Source organism: Oryzias latipes, chromosome 8, assembly GCF_002234675.1.
Source record: "Oryzias latipes chromosome 8, ASM223467v1".
In the NCBI taxonomy this organism is placed as follows: Eukaryota; Metazoa; Chordata; class Actinopteri; order Beloniformes; family Adrianichthyidae; genus Oryzias; species Oryzias latipes.
This window is the reverse complement of record NC_019866.2, coordinates 8,443,980-8,459,774: the sequence shown is the minus strand read 5'-3', so window position 1 is coordinate 8,459,774 and position 15,795 is coordinate 8,443,980. Positions and strand designations below refer to the sequence as shown.

The 15,795-nt window shown below is 40.6% G+C and overlaps 2 protein-coding genes across 3 annotated transcripts; one reads left to right on the top strand and one right to left on the bottom strand.

The window, feature by feature from the left end:
- The first annotated feature begins 247 nt into the window (after nt 1-247).
- On the top strand, nt 248-3,007 carry eif3g (eukaryotic translation initiation factor 3 subunit G). The gene is made up of 10 exons (XM_023957478.1): nt 248-346; nt 437-483; nt 1,346-1,437; nt 1,519-1,578; nt 1,656-1,760; nt 1,846-2,041; nt 2,137-2,247; nt 2,327-2,463; nt 2,720-2,826; nt 2,908-3,007. Exons 1-10 carry the CDS (start codon nt 324-326, stop codon nt 2,921-2,923), a joined length of 894 nt encoding a protein of 297 aa, XP_023813246.1. The 5' UTR covers nt 248-323; the 3' UTR covers nt 2,924-3,007.
- A 1,832-nt stretch (nt 3,008-4,839) lies between these two features.
- On the bottom strand, nt 4,840-14,596 carry dnmt1 (DNA methyltransferase 1). 2 transcript variants are annotated; one of them, XM_023957476.1, is made up of 35 exons: nt 14,403-14,596; nt 13,944-13,980; nt 13,520-13,627; nt 13,222-13,429; nt 13,065-13,137; nt 12,890-12,971; nt 12,776-12,816; nt 12,645-12,699; nt 12,446-12,529; nt 12,254-12,363; nt 12,014-12,132; nt 11,833-11,925; nt 11,607-11,758; nt 11,314-11,501; nt 11,001-11,015; nt 10,095-10,275; nt 9,915-10,012; nt 9,524-9,668; nt 9,335-9,450; nt 9,055-9,256; nt 8,837-8,970; nt 8,571-8,750; nt 8,254-8,478; nt 7,959-8,151; nt 7,738-7,828; nt 7,531-7,665; nt 7,052-7,334; nt 6,819-6,960; nt 6,535-6,701; nt 6,248-6,425; nt 5,962-6,157; nt 5,723-5,886; nt 5,380-5,496; nt 5,188-5,281; nt 4,840-5,099 (listed from the first exon to the last, which is right to left on the bottom strand). In XM_023957476.1, exons 1-35 carry the CDS (start codon nt 14,447-14,449, stop codon nt 5,062-5,064), a joined length of 4,491 nt encoding a protein of 1,496 aa, XP_023813244.1. In that variant the 5' UTR covers nt 14,450-14,596; the 3' UTR covers nt 4,840-5,061. The 2 variants fall into 2 exon arrangements, with proteins under 2 accessions (XP_023813244.1, XP_023813245.1); XM_023957477.1 differs by lacking the exon at nt 11,001-11,015 and having other exon boundaries at nt 14,403-14,595.
- Nucleotides 14,597-15,795: the final 1,199 nt, after the last annotated feature.

The window sequence follows — 15,795 nt, the reverse complement described above, 5'->3', positions numbered from 1 at the left end:
AAAAATGTATATAAACGCATAGGAAAATGTCAAATTATCGAATAGAAATCTGTTTTTAATTAGAAAAATCAGAGAACTACAATCACCAGACAATAACTGATCAGATTCAGATGGCAATTAAAAAAAACAGATTATAATCCGATTTGTGCCATGCATGTAGCGAAAAAGTTTTTTCTTTTATTATTATTATTATTATTATTATTATTATTATTATTATTATTATTATTATTATTATTATTATGCTATTATTTTGAAGTTTAAGTTCCGGAAGCGACCTGCTCTCGGCGCGGCTCGGTCCTTCTCGAGCTAAGCTAACACGCAGGATGCCGTCGGTGGAGTACGACGAGTGAGTGTCATTTAGATTTTCCATCAGTGTTTATATGTCACAAATGTCTTTTTTACTGGTTTAATGTTGATTATCTTCTCTGTATTTTAGCTCTAAGCCCAGCTGGGCCGACCAAGTCGAGGAGGAAGTAGATGAAAGTAAGAAAGAAAGCTGTTAGCATTGAAGCTAATTTATGGTAACACTGCTTGGTTCAAGGAGGCCGGCTAACCCGGCTTCATGTCCACGTGTTCGTCTGCTTTTTAAAATAAATATATCCAGGGAAAAACGTTGCGTATACACGTGTTAAAATTGTTTTTATTTTAAAAGAAATAGGTTTTAGAGAAATGTCATGTTGGACGGTTGTTGGCGCAAATTTTCTGTTGTCAAAATAGCATCGATGTGGCTAACATAAAAGCTTGCAGCTAACAAGCTCCGTTAGGTTAGGAGACGGTAACTGCTCTCAAATTAATTATTTTGCAGTATGTCAAATATTCAAAATATTCGTGTTTGGCTCGCATTTAATTCATGTCCGTCCCGAGACTTTTGGCAAATCCCGTTAAAAATTGGGACAGTTGTGTGTAGTGAATTCAACATGTAATTCAATGTAATTTAATGATAAAATGTAGTTGGAACATCTGTACACAAATTATAGATACAAAATATTTGTAATTAATTATGTTAAACGCGCAATACAACTTATTAACAATATTTTGATAAAAGTAGCCCATTCATCCAAATATTATTGTGCCCTCTACTTGTTAGGTTTTAAATTAATAAATCATTATAAACGCATACAAAATTTACTTCTGTTGTTTTCATAAAACATGTTAGCATCACCACAACCCAAAAACAAAAACCGCAATACAAAGATTCGTTACAAATTAACATATTACTTATTAGCTGCTTTGTGAACTAATTTTTTTGTTTAGACCCAGTTGAAAAAATTAAATGACCTAAAATATCTTCTAAGAATTTTTAGGCTGTAATTCATTTGTCTACTTGTTTTTGTGTCATTGACAGCCACACTTCCCTCCCCAAAGGAGACGATTAGAGGTAATATCAAAACTATCACAGAGTATAAAATCGACGAGGAAGATGGAAAGAAATATAAGGTAAACAGCATGTCCACAGTGGTTAAAGTGATGACCTGCTTCAACTGAATTATTTCATGGATTCTTTTTCAATCTCTGTAGATTGTACGGACTTTTAAGATTGAGACGAGGAAAGCATCAAAAGCCGTTGCCAGGAGGAAGGTTTGTGGAGTTGTGTTTAAACTGGGATTACTTTTGTGGGATTGGTTGTTGTGCAACAGTGAGTTTACTCTTTTCAGAACTGGAAAAAGTTTGGCAACTCTGAGTTTGATGCTCCTGGCCCAAATGTTGCCACCACCACAGTCAGTGATGATGTCTTCATGACTTTCATCTCCAGCAAAGAGGTAATAACTTGCATTAAATATTATTTTCTGCTTAATTGTTGTGAACCAACTTTCCTTGTGGATTTACTAATTTTGCTTTTTGCAGGATTTGAATGCTCAAGACCAGGATGAGGATCCCATGAACAAGCTAAAGGGACAGAAGATTGTGTCCTGTCGTATTTGTAAAGGCGACCACTGGACCACCCGCTGTCCATACAAGGACACCCTGGGCCCCATGCAGAAAGAGCTGGCTGAGCAGCTTGGACTGTCTACCGGAGACAAGGAAAAGCCCGCTGGCGCCGGTAGCATTTGCTCTTTATTCTCAGAAACACTATTTGAGAATTTTTTTTTTCTAAACACCTCACCAGTGACTCCTGCTTCCTCTTACTTTCCTTAGCGGAACCAGAGCCTGCTCAGCCCGCCCAAAGCAAGACGGGGAAGTACGTTCCTCCAAGTCTGAGGGATGGAGGCCGGGGAAGAGGAGAGTCCATGCAGCCCAACCGCAGAGGTGAGGCTTCAGGGCAAAACATGTACAATTATTTTCAGCAGCAAAACTTTATCCCTTGAAATTGTATGTGATTGCACAGCTGATGACAATGCAACCATTCGTGTGACCAACCTGTCGGAGGACACCCGTGAGACGGACCTGCAGGAACTCTTCAGACCGTTTGGCTCCATCTCAAGGATTTATCTGGCCAAGGATAAGAATACAGGGCAGTCCAAGGTTAGAGGCCATTTCAAAAAAAGCAGTACAGATCAGTTATGAAGGCTTGTTTCAACTGAAAATAGGTTACTTTAACCCAATCATGGTTCTGTTTGTAATCACAACTATTAACCCTAACTTATATAAGCCAAAAAGATCTTTTTGGTGAGAGCTGCCTTCTGTCTGCATCTGATATTAATATGTCGATAGACAGTTGATGTGTGCTCTCATGAGCGAATGACGCGCTCCAGTTAACGCTGCATCTCATTTCCTGCAGGGGTTTGCCTTCATCAGTTTCCATCGTCGGGAGGATGCCGCCAGAGCCATCGCGGGGGTCTCAGGATTTGGATATGACCATCTTATTCTTAATGTTGAATGGGCCAAGTAAGCTTCTTCTCCCATTCAAGTATTTGTGTTAAAACATTGCTTTAAAACTGGTGCTAACATTGTTTATTCTCTTTACAGGCCTTCAAACAACTGAGTTCAAACGGATTTCTAGAAAGATGCCAGATTCTATTGTGGTAAAATGTGGCTATTGCTTCAATAAAGAGAATGAATTCAGAAATATCGTTGCAGTTTTATTAATTTTAAGGTTTTTTGATTGATTTCTATACCAAATTCACAGATTGTGTGCTTATGTTGCATTTACACACCATAGAATTTCAACAAAGCCAATATTAAATAAATAAAGCCCTGGTCTCGTGGATTGAGGACTACCTGACAGGTCAACCTCAGTTTGTGAGACTGCAGAGCTGTGTGTCTGACACCCTGATAAGCAACACAGGAGCCCCTCAGGGAACCGTGCTGTCCCTCTTCCTATTCACCACATACACAGCTGACTTCCAGTACCACTCTGAGCTCTGTCACCTCCAGAAGCACTTGGATGACACAGCTGTAGTCGGGTGTGTGAAAGATGGACGGGAAGAGGAGTATAGGAGCCTCGTGGAGTGTTTCGTCAGGTGGTCTGGGGAAAATTACCTGCTGCTGAACGTGGCCAAGACTAAAGAGATGGCGATTGACTTTAGCAGGAGAAAGTCTCCGCCCTCCCCAGTCTGTATCGGTGGGACGGATGTGGAAATTGTCTCGTCCTACAAGTTCCTGGGTGTACATCTAGACGATAAACTGGACTGGTCCACAAACACTGAGGCGGTTTAGAAGAAGGGTACGAGCAGACTTTACTTCCTGAGGAGACTCAGGTCCTTCAATGTTTGCAGTAGGATGCTCCACATGTTCTACCAGTCTGTCATGGCGAGCACCATCTTCTTTGCTGCAGTGTGCTGGCATCAAAGCAAAGGACGCCAACAGACTGAACAAACTTATTAGAAAAGCAGGGTCTGTTATTGACTTCAAGCCTGCCAATCTGGAAGAGGTAGTGGGGGACAGACTACTGGCTAAACTGGGGACCATCATGGACAATCCCTCCCATCCCCTCTTCAGGTAGGTGGACAACCTGAGAAGCAGTTTCAGCGGAAGACTTATACAACCCCGCTGTGCCTGAGAACGATACAGGAAGTCATTTCTCCCATTAGACTCCACAATTCATCTGGCAGACTTGGATGTACATGAGAATTCTAGAGTTACAGACTGTACAGTTATACTATTATTTTATTCCAATTTTTCCTTTTTTCTTCCCTGTATATTTTGTGTCTGTCTTTATCCCCCCTATTTCCTTAGTGCTGCTACTGCAACTAAATTTCCCTTCGGGGATTAATAAAGTTGTTCTTGAATCTTGAAATAATACATTTAATACAGATTTCCAGCTTCATGTTGCTTTTAAGTGAATACTTAACTTGATTAGATTTGTCAAAATGACAAATGCCTTTAAGTACAAAAGAGCTTTTATAAATCAAAATCTACAAAAGGAAGTACTTCAAACTTGAAGGGCCGTAACCCTTGTGCTATCTTAGATGACCCCACCCTTACATTGACATGTTCTCCCTACCATGACAAAGGTGGAAAGATTTCATGTAATCCATGGACACCAGTGAAGATCACAAATCATTGAAGAAAAAAGGTTCAGAGCACTGTCTAGTGGGTCTAGATGACCCCACTCCCAATGTTAAAGTGCCTAGGATAGCACAAGGGTTAAAAGAATGTGTGCATTTTTCATTTTCCAATGACTAAACTTAATCTACATACTTTTAGTCTGAATTGCTTGCAATAAACAAATTTCAAAGCATAGTAGGGAAATTTGTAAAAACTTTAGCCAATTCTAAACAGGAAAAAATCCAGGGACACTTTCAGTTCTTTAGAACCTTGTCTGTTTCAAAGCATTAACATTAAATCTGGACTTAGATTAAAAAAGGACATTTTGGATTTGACCTGCATACATGAATGGGAGTTAATGCTATAGATAACAGGTTGCGGAGTGAAATATCCATTTACTTCAGTCTAAAATAAAATTTCATAAGAGCTTTATTTGAATTTTAACATATAAAAACTACATACAATTTGTTGCACATTAAACATCGAGGAACATGATTAAAAGCAGTTAAAACACGGGATGGGTACTACATTACATGTCCATAGTGGTCAATTCACAGACAGCAAATAGTAAAAAATAAAACAATCCCAAAACCCAGAACTTCTAGATCTTATTGTGCTTGAACAGGAAATGAACTAATCAGAGACTTCCATCTTTTCTTGTTTGATGACATCTGCAGACAAAAAATAAAGAAAACATGTTCATATTTCTCTTTTTTAAAGAAAAATCAGAGAAGTTAGCATTGACCCAAAATCAGGCACCTGTTGTTTCTTCTTCCTTCATTCTCTCAATGACACACTTCTTAATCTCCAGCCCAATAGCTCTGGAGAGCGGAGGTGGAACGGCATTTCCAACCTGAAGAACATAAAACATAAAAACAATAAAAGTAAATGACAAAGCAAAGAAAGAAAACGTCTTGAAATGGTGTCAATCCAATGACTGAAAGACTTCACCTGTCTGTGTTTGTCCAGGATGTTTCCAAAGAAGCGGTAGGTGTCAGGAAATCCTTGAGAGCGAGCACATTCCCTGACACTGACCACTCGGTGCTGCTCAGGGTGCAGAACGCGGCCCTGAATATCAACGAGTTAAAACCAAAAGATTAAATGCTGATCTCCAGCTTGAAGAGTCCAGTCAGCTGATCAAATTCTAACTTCTAACAACACAGCCCGATATTCTTAAATACACTTTGATAATAATGGACTACTTTTATATTCTAATTTTTGATTACTCTGATCATCACTCTTCTGCTTATGATTGCTCTTTTTAAAGTAATACAGAAAAGCAAAGTCTCTGCACCTGCTTGCCCATGGGTTCGGGGTTGGTGACAGTCGTGCTGAAAAACCCATCCCACTCCAGTCTGCCATAAAGCCCGGCCCAGTGGTTGTGGCGGTTCCCGGTGTGGGGCAGACACCAGGGGATCAGAGTGTTGAACTGCCGGTCTGCGGGATCACAAGGCTTCCCTAAAACGACACACAGAGCGGGTCAGAGTCACACTGGAGATGATTTCAGGACATCCTGAAAAAAGTGCTGCTCACCTCCGGCACAAGTACAGACGCCTCTGAGGGCGCCGGTGCTGCTGCGGCCATTCTTCTTGTCAGTGTGGGTGTAGCGCAGCTTCTTGGTCATGGTGCCATCTTTGAGGCGAACCTCAATGTTGGGCAGATCTCTCCAATCAGAGCCTGGAGCCAAGGGAATGTGACGCATCCGACCCTCAACCAGAGCGCTCATGTCCTTCAAACAGACAGACAGATGCTCTTTGGTACATCTACACACACGTTATGCATCATTTAGGTATTTTTGAAGAGCATCAGGTAAACTTACCTTGCAGATATGATCCCTGAGAATGGGCTGATACTGCGTGCCTCTGATCTGTCTCTGAAACCAAGACTGAGGCTCCCCGTTGTAGGAAATCTCCAGGGCAGATGCACCATTGCGAATCTCGGGGAGGTCGGACATGCTGTCTCTGACTGTGATGGTTCTGTAGATGCCCCCGTTACCTCTGATGTTAAAAACAAAAATAATCCCAGAAGTGTTAGACATATTTTTCTTTCATCTGAAGTCAGTGAAGCAGACAGCTTCACTGTTTTATTTTATAGGGTTTTCTTTACCGGGTAACATTACTGACGTATCTCTTTTCATCCACCACCACGCTCAGAGAGCAGGCTCTGGGCGCAAACACGTGCAGCGGTTCAGGGTAGCGAGGCAGCTTCTCTCCTGGAGCAGCAGCCAGGATGATAGCTCTGCGGCGTGTTTGGGCAACGCCATACTGACCCGCCTGAGGAGCAGAACAAACGTCACCTCAGGGACTCGTGCTTAGGTGCAGTATAAGAGCTTCACACATGCAGAAGACCCGTAGGAACAGTCTAGGCCGCAGTCTGAAGGTCAGTCTCACCTGAAGAACACCAAAGGTACACTGGTAGCCCATCCGCACAAGGCAGCGCAGAGTCAGCTTCAGAACCATGGAGTTCTTGAAGGAAACAAAGTTCCTCACATTCTCCAGCAAGAAGAACTTGGGTCTGTAGTAATCACAGTAACTAGGGGGGGGGGGGGGGGGGGGGGGCAAATAAAATCATTTTAACAGTCAGTTCAACTGTAAAACAGCAACAACATCCTGACAAGAAATACCTCAGATAGGAAACCACAAGCGAGTTCTTGAACTTGGAGTAAGTGCGAGAGTTGAAGCGATTCATTCCACTGAAGCCTTGACATGGAGGCCCCCCACAAAGCATCTCCACGTCTCCCTTCTGCGGCAGCTTCTGACCCAGAGAATTGGTCTTCTCCCCGGACATGACCAGCTTCAGCAGGACGTTGCAGTCCTCTGTGAAGACTGTGGTGCCGGGGTTGTTGAGCCTGAAGGCCTGAGCTGCCGGCTCCCACATCTCGATGGCCCACAGTGACTCCGAGATGCCTGAAAGCAGCAGATTGAGTCTGAGCAATGCACTGCAAAATAAACAACTGTGTGTTTTATTCCACACATGAAGTCCTCCATTTTCCAAAAGATTCACTGCTTACTTAAATACAAAGCTAATTTTTTGCATAATTGATCAGAAAACGAAAAAAAAAGACATTCCAGACCCCCAAACATTCTGACATGGATTTATTACCGGCTTGATGGAAACCCTCGGACAGGCCCCCACAGCCAGAGAAAACATCAAGGGTGCGATATTTTGGAACTTTAGGCATCTGTGGGCCAACGTTGGAGTCCTGCTGTTCCTGTGAAGCCTTCCCTTTGCCTTTTCCTGATGGGATAGAGACCAGGTTTCAGTGATCTCAGAGGTGATTCATTTCTACATGTCAGAGTTCAAACCAACCTTTTCCTTTGCCCTTTCCTTTTCCTTTATGAACTGCAGACCGGGCGTGATTTGGAGGATCCTCAAAGCTTTTAGACCTTGCATTGTAGGCCTGTGAGGGAAACAAACATTAAACATTGGTTCCATTTTCACCTGCGTACACAATCATACAACCAGTCACCTATAAAGAAGCTGAACAGCAAGTTCTTGAATTATGGTACAAAAAGTAATCCTAACGGTACCTCCAGAAAATAGAAGCGGTCTGGTCCACCGCTGGAATAGTCTTGGACCGATTCAATCAGGTCTTCTGCATATTCTATTTGACAGCGGCCCAGAACTTCAGACATGCGGACAGTCACTTCTTCATCACTCCAGTAGAGCTGGTTAATGTCAGCATGGTAACTCGCTTTAACACCTTTGTGAGTGTTTTCTGGTCTGGGGGGTGAGGAAAAACAAAAAAAACAGTAGTTTATTTCTTTAATACATATATCTATATAAAAAAAATTTCAGTAACAGATTTTCAATTCCTTTTCCTACCTGTAGAACTTGTAAAGTGTCAGTTTGACGTCTGCAGTGTCAGATTTTCCGTTGCTACGGCGATGACAGAAGATCTCCTTGATGCGGCCGACACGGAAAGGCTCCGGAGCATCCAGGTTTGACCCTTTGATGTAGTCTGAGGACTTCCGGTAGTACTCGGGATACAGATCTTCATCCACGTCCTCCTTCCTGTGGGAGCGCTTCACTGGGCTAGCAGGCTTCATACTAAACGCAGAAAATATAAGGTGGAAAACAATAATCCAATTTAATTTTGTGCCCTGTACATAAGAAAACCATTTGAAATACACAACACTCACTTGAAACTGAAGGAGTCAGGAGGCAGGTAAACTCCATCTCCAATTTTAAACTGCTCGCCTTTGAAGCAAGCCAGCGCATACAGAACCTTTGTGTCGCCGCTTTCATTCTCTAGAGGTTCGAGTGCTTGAGGCACTTCCTGCTCTGCTCTCTCTTTAATGCGAGCACAGCTGCCACAGAACCTGAAGGTAAAAGAAAAGAAGAGGAAGAGTCAAGTTTAGCCATCGCATCAAAGAAAGAACATCACAAACATCAGAACATCAGTCACCTGTACTTGCAGTCCTCTGGTTCTGAAGTCTTGGGAGGAGTCTCAAATCGGGCAAACTCTGTGTCATACCAAAACTGGTAGAAAAAACTCTTCCCATCATCCTCAACCACCTTGAGGTCAACATCCATTCCACCCTAAAACGTTAAACGTCACATGTGAACGTTTCTGAAAATGACAGCATGAATCTGGAAACTTTTGATCAGCTTTGATCCACTGACCTCCATGAACCAGTTGTTGGAGGGAGCTTTGTACATAACGTTCACTTTTTCATGGACATAACTGAGCAGCATGTCCTCGCATTCATCCACGACGACGAGCTCCAGTGGATCAGAGGATTCTCCGAGCGCTGTGTGAATCCCTCGAAGGAACCAGTGAGCATGGAAGGTCTTCCCGTGGGAACCCTCCCACATTGAAGTGATCCTGAGAGACAATACACGAACGGAGGTTACTCCTCTGTAAAACAAAACATCACCAAAGTACACCTTTTCTTTCTTGTACCTGGCCAGATACAGAGGAACGGATGGATCATCAGATAAAACCGAAACGCAGTCTCCCACTTCCAAAACCTCATCATTGACGGACACTTTCTTGTAGTAGTGTTTCTTCCCCTCCGACTAAAGCCAAACAGATCATTGTCAGTTACATTTGTGGCTTAAGTAAATCAATCAAAAAAACTAAAAGACATACCAGTATAGGCTCTCCGATCCATGCAAGCTTGCACTGAGTTTGTTTCTTCTTCTTGGTGTTGGCGTCCTTCTTTGCCTTTTCTACCAAAACATCTTCCTCAACAATCTCATCATCTTCAGCCTCTTTTACAGCAAGATTAGGGCATCTAAACAGCATGAAAAGAAGGCCATCAGAGAGTTTAATAGATCGGATTTCTCTGTCGCAACCACAACAAAAGTATGAAGAGTTGAAGCAGAAGAGACACGAGGATTTCTGTAAAAAAAAATATTTATCCTGCAGCAATGATTGTAGCGGCATATACGGCAAAGTTAAACTGAACCAGAACTTTTTTCCCATCAAAACGTTTGTGATGACTTGGACTTCCCACAAAGAGATCCTCAGACATCCTCACCTTCTCTGTTTACAGGCTTGCTTGCTTCGACCGCTTCCTCCAAACTTGATCATATCTTTGCAGGCGGTACATTTGCCGCAATCAGGAGACTGGCAAACCTAAAAAGATTCCAGTTTGTTAGATTTGGAGTTGTAACTTCACAAAAAACAAACAAACCAAAGAACACAATAACCAACTCACTTCACAAACGCCACAACGCTGCCTTTTGAGCGCACTCTCTTTATCGTTCTGCTCTATCTGGTCAGAGAAGAAGGCATCGAAGATCTGGTAGACCAGTTTAGTGGTTGTTGCCTTCGTCGGTCCTTTGCTGTCCTTCTCGATCTTCGTCGGGTGACGGATGGCTTGTCTTCTGGCAGCTCTCCTATCAACAAAACAGAGTCAGCGTTTAGAGGAGAGGCGGGTTTTGGAGCAGCACAAACACAGGATCGTATGGTGAGGGATGGAACTAAGAAGCTCCTGGCCGTAAACACACCACAGCATCAGGCCATGCAGCAGTACAAGCAAACAAAACTTAACCTTTGACCTTTGGAGAACTATGGAAAAAAACTTTAAAGATGAAATATTAACACTTAAACAGGATTTTTTTTCTTTGAAACTCTTTACCTCGGAAAATTTGTCAGAGAAATAAATCTAGTGATAATTCACGGCTTTTAAAATTTTGAAAGTATAAAACGTGAAATAATTTTATTTTGGAAAGACTTTTTTTTAAAAATTACTCTATTACCTTGAAAATAAAGCCAACTCTAGGCCTATTAATTTACCTCAAAACACAAATAAACATAAAAGATAAAAAAAGAAAGGAAGTTCTTAAGAAACATTTTCTTCAAGTTTCATGATAGTTTCATTTTTTTTTACATTTCTGACCTTTGACTTAAAATAATTTTGTTTCATCCCAAACTATTCCAACAAAACTTTACAAAAGCAAATCACACTGAAAGACCACAATATAAATCAAAATAACTGAAAATGAAAATAGTTTAAAAACCATGTATGTGTCTCAGTGTGAACTCTGTTCACTTTCTAAATGTTTGACAGAAAAACACCACATAGCAGAATAAAGATGCAATCACAGCAAGAACCACCTACCAGTACAGCAGCGTGCTGCATTAGGAAGTGTTAAAAACATGTTAGACATCAGGGAGACAAAGACTGACGTGCAGAAAATTAAAAAATAAAATTTAAAAAGGGTTCAATCTAAATACAATTAAGTGTTTTTAAGGATACATGGTCATAATCCCAAACTGTTCTACTTTATTATACAATAGTCGGGCAATTAAGTATCCCACCAAAAGGAGAGACCCTTTTTTCTTTTTAACTTTGAGGTGATGTCACTTAATTATGAACTTAAAAATTCTTAAATATAAATTTATTTACAAGCGTCTGAATGTATTAACTGTACCTTTTCCCCAGAGTGACTCCTGCGAGTTTGATGAGGTCTCTCATGCAGGGAGTGACGATGATGGGCTGCTCATCCGAGTCGCCAGCCTCGTCGTAGCTCTCCACCTGTTCCACCACAAACTGGGCGTGGCGCAGCAGAGTGTCTTCAGTGAAACAGTTGAAGTTTAGTCCTGCAGGAGGAACTGTTGTCTGAAAGTAGAAAAAGAAGATAGTCTGTCAAGATTCACATTTGATAAGGGGGGGGGGGGGGGGGGGGGGGTGTTAAAAAGAAAAACTTTAACTGAAAAACACCACCTCAATTTTGTTGAGGAGGTCTTCATAAGTAACATCTGGGTTTTTCTGGAGGAATTCTACCACTATCTTGCTCATATAGATCTTTTCCTGCATCAGTGCGAAAATGGGGGCATACTCCTCGCTGGGCTGCATCAAGATGTAATCCGCAAACGCTGCACAGAGAGAGTTGACATTAGTCTGAGAAACACTGGAAATTAAACTTTAGACGTGAAAACAACTGCGTTACCTGTTGTGAAACCAATTAGAGCCTTTTCTCCTCCATCAAACCCAGTGATCCACCAGGCGTTGATCGGCCCAAGCTTCTTTGCAGGAACTCCACCTGATTTTGCATCAAAAGAAGATGGATAAAGCAACAATAGAAACAAAATAAAATCTTTTATCAGTGCTTGAACTGAAGCATTTCTTACCATCCAAGCAAGGATTGTCATCGTAGATGGGTTTAACGGCACAGCTGAAGTAAAGCTCCACGTTCTTCTCAATCAGTCCGGAGTCAAACGGACACAGATGACCGCGTTTATCATACACGCTGAAAGGTAAAATATGCCATTATTCATGAAAAAATTAACAATAAAGCTAAGAAAAGGAGAATGTGGTGCAAACATTGTAAATATCTCTGGCGTCATTGTAACACTTAAACAACTGCAAACCTGAAATTTGTGATTCTGTGCTGTGGCAGATCATCGTAGCTCTCAAACCCATCCTCGTTTGAGTCAAAGAGGGAGAGACGCTCATCTGTTAACATCTCAGGTTCATCAAGCTGAAAAAGGGAAAGAAACCCATAAGGCAAAATAAAAATGTGTGTGCACCCACTATATATTAAATGGGTAGGAAATTCTCACAGCATTATCAGGATCTCCTTGAAAGAACTTCAGATCTGAGTCATCCAAAAACTGTCGGCAATCTTGACATTTGGGAGGTGGGGTCTAGAAAGACAACAAAAAAATGTATAAAAAAAAATGTATAAATAGTTTGTGTGTTTGGAATCACAGATGTTGGAAAAACAAAAGACATAAAAGAGCAGTTCTATCGATTAAATACCTTTGCAGCAGATACTGGCTTGGTTGTGTCATTCTTACAATCTTCTGCAGCAGAACTACAGCAGGAGAAGCGTAAATCAGTTTATCCGACATCAAAAAGTCAACACAAAAAGATCAGGAAAAATGAGTTACTTTTCATCAGATTCCACTTTGAGGCGCTTCTTCTCTTGAGACTACAATGCAAAACAATAAAACACTCAATTATATTAGACAATGAAGGCCACAAAGATGCCTCTTAATATGCACCTCTTCGACATCCTCCTCTTTCTTCACTTCATCTTTTCCATTGACACTTTCTTCACTCATTTCCTCAGACTTGCGCTTTTGACTGCAAAACAAATGTAATATTTATACATTACCACTTTTTTTGAATAAATGGAGCTTCCAATTATGCATATATACATATAAAACTTATACGCACACTTTGGAGAACATTGACAAGATAGTTGGCTGTTTCCCACTATTCCTGGTGACTCTTGCACTTGCTGGAGACTCTAGAAGTGGATGATTTTATATTTTAACACACTGATTTTTTAAAACCCATGACTGCATAATTAAAAAAAAAAAAAAAGGCCTACTTTTTGAATCACCATTGGACTTGCTCCTGCGTCCAGCCTTCCCTTTGGAAGGAGGCGGTGATTTGACATCATCTGTGCCCATGGCTTCTTCATCCTGCTCATCTTCATGAGAGCCGTTTGAGAAGCCATTTGTTTTTCCAACTTCCAAGTCATTCTCCAGATGAAGTTCCTTTCCCAATAAGGCCTTTACTTTTGATATGTATACCTCCTAAAAATGAAAAACAAACAAGAAATCAGCAAGCAGCCAACCAACAGAGGTAATTATTAAATTATGTTGCCATAATGGGATGTATCAAACCTTCGAGATCTCAGAACTTTTCATTTCTTTTTCAAGACTGGTCAACTGGGTTTGAGTATCATCATGCAGAAAGTCCTGCACCAACTTTAGCTTCTCTTTGACTTGATCCTAAAAAATATATATATTTTGTTTGTTTTCCAGATAAAAATATAAATCTTAAAACACACACAAACTACCATGACAGTTAAAAAAATATTTTTTTTAATAGGTAGCTACATCTTACATTCAAAAGAAGAAAGTATGCAGTAGCAAGATAACAGGGCAGCTTTTTTTTTTAAAGAAAAAAAAGCCATATTTGTATCCATGGTCTCATAATAAAATATGTTGGAAGCCTGGGCTCTAAATGAAACCATCTTTGCATGCATATTCAAAGTTGTCAAAGCAGAACACCCACATTGGGATTAACTACACTAAGAGCTTTTACCTCCTCTGAAGATCCGTCCTCCTCCAGCATCTGCAGTCTGTAAACAAATGGCATGTATTTGAACCGGAAATTGCAAGTTACAGGGCGCCAATCTTACAGAGCTACACATATTGTCTGTGATACCAAGATAATGATAAAAAAAAGCGTGGGTATCAGGACTTCCCAACTGGCGCCAAATGTCATGTCGTTCCATCACTGTGATGCTAACGTTGCTAGCGGGCTAGTAGAAGGGAAAACTACTTCAAACCTCCCTAATTGGTCGAATGGCATATGCTACAGCTAGCTGCAGCTGCTAGTACAAACCAAGGGTAACGTGCTCGTTAAGCCGAGCCCGCACAGGTAAACTCTAACTAAGGGAGTGACGAATGCGTGAGGGTCGTTGTTGTAGACTCTGACTCAGGATAAAACCACACTAGCTTCATCATGATTAGGGCAGCATTTAAGACACGTTATAAGTACCTTTTTCTGACATCGTCTGGCAAAGACAGGGACGTTCTGGATGGCATCGTAACTGCAAACTAAAAAATAAAACCGCTAAAACGAACTTTAGTACGCCGTCATCAAACACAAAGCAGAACCACTGGTAGCGACTGCCGCGTGCTGTCTCCTTATGTGAATGCTATAAGCAATTCGGGCGCGCGGGCCGTCTTTTCGCGCGGAAACCCGGGTGTTGTGGACTGTACCACCGTAACAATCCATGGGTAATACGTATTAAAAATAATGAACAATATTTCTACTAAAGTCATTTTAGGTTACCACAAACCCACGAACCACATACACAAATATAAGTTGCTCCTCAAAGAACTCCTAAATTATCAAAATGAGGTCATTTTACTTAATGATATGTAACCAGATGGATCGGTAAACCCCCACTCCTTTCCACAAACGTGTAGGTTAACTGTCAAAGCGGAAGCGACACGAAGTGTTTACATTGAGTTATGGATAAGGGGTGGGGGCTCCTTTCACACAATATATATATATATATATATATATATATATATATATATATATATATATATATATATATATATATATATATATATATATATATATATATATATATATATATATATATATATATATATATATTGTCTAAAAACAACAACAACAACAAAAACGGCCAAACCTCAGGCTCAGTGTCGAAGCCTTTTTGAATATTCAAATATTATTACAAAATTATAAATCACATTATAGCTAAAACAGTAACGGCTTTGGGGAATTTAATATCGAGTTCTAAGCAAAACCTCCCGGGTTATTTCCTTTAATTTATTTGCCTGTCTTGTATCCTAATTTTCTAGAAATAATTTTGCCAGGTGTACAGCACGTTTTACCTTTAAATAACTTTATATAAAGGCATCTGAAATTAGCATTTAAGCAGTCTTCTGTTTTATTTTTAGTTTAAAAAAAACTAAATCCCTTGCTACTGGTTTTACTTCCGGCTTTCGACTGGATTTCAAAATAATATTTCGATTCTGTCTTTTGTGCCAGTGAAAATTTGACTTTTTTAACTTAAAAAATTAATACAAAATACAATTTTGTTTATTTGTTTATTTCTTTAGCAAAGTTTAAGAACAACTGACTCTTGGGAAACAATTATAAAAAGGAAAAATAAACCGATTTCCTTAACCCTTGGGCTATCCTAGGCACTTCAACATTGGGAGTGAGGTCATCTAGACCCCACTAGACAGTGCGCTGAACCTTTTTCTTCAACGATTTGTGGTCTTCACTGGTGTCCATGGATTACATGACATCTTTCCACCTTAATCCACCTTTGTCATGGTATGAATAACCCTTGTGCTATTTTAGATGACCCCACCCTTACTTTGATGTGTTATTCCTACCATGACAAAGG

Coding starts and splice junctions, on each gene's coding strand:
- eif3g (XM_023957478.1), top strand. CDS start 324: ATGCCGTCGGTGGAGTACGACGA. Junction 1,438..1,518: donor AAGATGGAAAGAAATATAAG/GTAAACAGCATG, acceptor CAATCTCTGTAG/ATTGTACGGACTTTTAAGAT. Junction 1,761..1,845: donor CTTTCATCTCCAGCAAAGAG/GTAATAACTTGC, acceptor TGCTTTTTGCAG/GATTTGAATGCTCAAGACCA.
- dnmt1 (XM_023957476.1), bottom strand. CDS start 14,449: ATGCCATCCAGAACGTCCCTGTCTTTGCCAGACGATGTCAGAAAAAG. Junction 11,759..11,832: donor TCTAATTGGTTTCACAACAG/GTAACGCAGTTG, acceptor CTCTCTGTGCAG/CGTTTGCGGATTACATCTTG. Junction 8,971..9,054: donor CCAACAACTGGTTCATGGAG/GTCAGTGGATCA, acceptor TTAACGTTTTAG/GGTGGAATGGATGTTGACCT.